This window comes from Branchiostoma belcheri, unplaced genomic scaffold, assembly GCF_001625305.1.
Source record: "Branchiostoma belcheri isolate BF01 breed outbred unplaced genomic scaffold, Haploidv18h27 scaffold100, whole genome shotgun sequence".
NCBI lineage: Eukaryota > Metazoa > Chordata > Leptocardii > Amphioxiformes > Branchiostomatidae > Branchiostoma > Branchiostoma belcheri.
In genome coordinates this window covers 1,046,738-1,049,862 of record NW_017802381.1, presented here as the reverse complement: position 1 = coordinate 1,049,862, position 3,125 = coordinate 1,046,738, and the positions used below count along the sequence as shown (strand labels likewise).

General features: G+C 41.7%; 1 protein-coding gene across 4 annotated transcripts in view; it reads right to left on the bottom strand.

Annotated features, from left to right (window-relative positions):
• Positions 1-3,125, bottom strand: part of LOC109473855 (alpha-N-acetylgalactosaminide alpha-2,6-sialyltransferase 2-like) — a 22,060-nt gene that overhangs the window by 16,411 nt on the left and 2,524 nt on the right. For all 4 annotated transcript variants that reach the window (XM_019773995.1, XM_019773968.1, XM_019773978.1 and 1 more), the window contains exons 2-5: positions 2,720-3,032; positions 2,240-2,402; positions 1,098-1,266; positions 340-484 (exon numbers count right to left, since the gene is read on the bottom strand). In XM_019773995.1, coding sequence (XP_019629554.1) covers positions 340-484; positions 1,098-1,266; positions 2,240-2,402; positions 2,720-3,032 — 790 coding nt within the window. The remainder of the gene's footprint in view (positions 1-339; positions 485-1,097; positions 1,267-2,239; positions 2,403-2,719; positions 3,033-3,125) is intronic.

Sequence of the window (3,125 nt, the reverse complement as noted above, 5' to 3'; positions counted from 1 at the left end):
GTATTACTGCCACACATTGTACCATGTACGATTGTCAAGCAATAAAGTTCATCCATTCATTCATTTAAAGAAGGAAGCAAACCTCACTACCTAGTATTTTATAAGTTAATCAGACAGTGGCTGTATGTTCTCTATTGCTTTACTTTACCTCTCTGACCCTGTACAAGCAATTAGCCTCCGGCATATGGTTGTGCAAATAGAGAATTATCTAAGAGATAAAAGCCATTTGCGGCTATTCCTTGCCTGGGGTGGATTAACGATTAAATATTGAGTCAACGGGACAGCAATTTTAGATAAAACAATAAAAACAGCTGTGCAATAGATTAAACCAATCACCACCTTGCTCTGTGGTGGTAGGCGGTCGCGGAAGCCACTTAGTCTTGAATGTGCCGCCGATTTCTTCATGCTGTTGACACTATGGAAGTAAAAGGATGTTCTTTTCCCAACATCCTCTTCGAATCCCTCAGTAATGGCGGCGTTCACTCTAATGTGCCAATGACAGGAGGTTACCATGAGTACATGCACGGCAAAATATGACACGTGGCGAATTTAATCTTGTATTGAGCTCGATCAGATAATATATTTGCTATGCAGTCTACTGAGATCTACTGAGCCAAGTATGTATTCAACAGTTTCCCATCCCCAGAATGCAATGCGAAAATAGGGGGGTAACCCTCATTTGCATAGGACTGGAAGGCATCGGAATGATCCTGTTGACAACAAATAGAGAATGAAGTTTTAGTGTTCTTTTCAACATGGAACATGGTTGTAACATTACAGTATCAGTATAGCGTTACCACTATAACGTTACAAACCACATATTCCAAAAAATTCATTCTCTATTTGTTTTCAGATTCAACCCATGGTAATTTAATTAATGTTGAGCATAAGATGCCCCAACACCTCAAAACACAGTGAAAAGCAAGCTGTTTAACGTCAACATTCCGATGCCTTCAAGTCCTATGCAAATGAGGGTTACCCCCCTATTTTCGCATTGCATTCTGGGGATGGGCAACTGGTGAACGTAACTATGTAAATGTTTGTATACGTACAGTCGCGTATCATATGCAAACATAAGGAAAACAAAATGTGCTCACCTCCAGACAAAGTCATGTCCGTCTATCTCCTTCCCCTTACCAGACCCTCTCAGGATCCCCCCGTTCCCGACAACAGCACACCGGATACAGCCGGCATGGTCAGGCGCCCAGCCGGGGAACATGTAGCGGTGGGCAGATGTGTTCAAGTGACGGAGACAGTTCTTTACATCTTCAGTTACAGAACAGAAAATTCAATTAAACTGAAGTCTCTTTAGTTATTCAGAAAGATCGCTATGTGCGTACATTGTCTCCAACCAATTAAAAGCATTTGTCCAATGACAGTCTTATCTTAACAAAGAAACCTACTCCAGCATGTGCCTATCAATTATACAAATGATTTGTATTATTTATGTTAAACGAATATATTATATATAGTCAGGTTCACAGAATTCACCATTAATTATGCAAATTAGATCCTGATTTCCACAAATATCATATGGATATAACAAGCATCACTTAAGCTACTCACATGGTAAAACTCACGATGATCCGCCAGCTACTTCTCGAAGATTTGACATAAACGCCCCTGCAGTTCCCAAACAGTTCGCTAATTTGCTGTCAGTCTTGTTTACTAGTATATTCTACGGCAACTAAAACAAACTTTGTATCACCCATTGAGAACTAAATGTTACGATTATTCCTGTGAATTTAAGTTAGGCCACACCAAGTAAATTTTATGGATGACGTCCTTTGGAGACCCTAAATCTAATGCGAGAGGGCGAAAAAAAAAAGAAGGGCCCTAAAAAACAAGATGCCTGGACTAGAAATATACTAAGAGACGACAAATGTTAGGACACAACTTGAATGAGGTGACACAGTGTAACAAGCAAGAAGTCTTTTATTCATCATCAAAACAGCAATAAATCAGGTGGAACAGCAGTTGTCGTCCTGTCCTGTTTCTTTCATCACATTTTTGTGCCCTTTGCCCATTTCGCGTTACGGGTTTCAGGTCAATCTGACGATTTGCGGCACTGTCGTGACTCTTTGGTCATAGTTACAGGAAGCGGAATTTCTTGTTTTTTTTTCTAGGAACAGGCCAAAATCAATGCGCGCGCGGACGTCATCCATAAAATTTACTTGGTGTGGCCTTACCTGAACAGTTTAATGTCGTGGCGTCTATTTGACTGACTAAAAATAGTTACCTTCATAAGACATGCCGTCCCATCCGTAGCTCATTTTGAACTGCGAGAGTCTGGCGTACTCCTCAGGGGTGATGTGCTCACTCCACATCAGGACGGGGATGTCGGGAATGAACTTTCCACTAGGAACCTTGTCTGGATTCTTACGTATTGCACTAGGGCATTTCTGTATGGAACAGATAATAGTGAAGCTTCAATGTCAATGTTTCATACCATTCGTTGTCACAGGAGATGACCAATGTCTTGGCTGCCCAATGTGGTTCTTGAGTTCAATAATACTCCTTAAAAGATTTTTCAACGAACGTCCCCGCAGTATCAGAACACAGAACAAGAGCAAGATCTACCATGCAACACGCTCACACACACACACACACACACACACACACACACACACACACACACACACACACACACACACACACACACACAGAGTTACACACACACACACATCATTAATCTTATAAAGTTGAAGAAAGGGATCACCGATCGTGTGTAGGTGTCGTCACGTAGGAACCAGGTGGGACTCCGTTTGTCTGGAGGTACTGTGGGCGGTGCTGGAGTTCCCGTGTCTGCTGGTTTGGGCGTTGCTTCTGTCCGGTTCCTTCTCGTACCGACTACCATGGAACTTTCCAGATCTGTTCTGTTGCCTTTTACTTCTGCCACAGTTTGAATTTTAGTCAATATTTTTCCGTTCTGTGTTATGTTAACAATCTGAGGCGGTTTAGTGGTACGCTGGACTTCGGCTAGTACCTCCGATCTCTTCACATGAGGGTTTTTCTCCGACATTTCAGATGTCCTGAAAACAGATGATCAGGCGAGGTGATAAACACCGATACGCAATAAAAAATTTAAAAAAGAGAAAAGAAACAAAAAATCCGAGGGTTTAAAT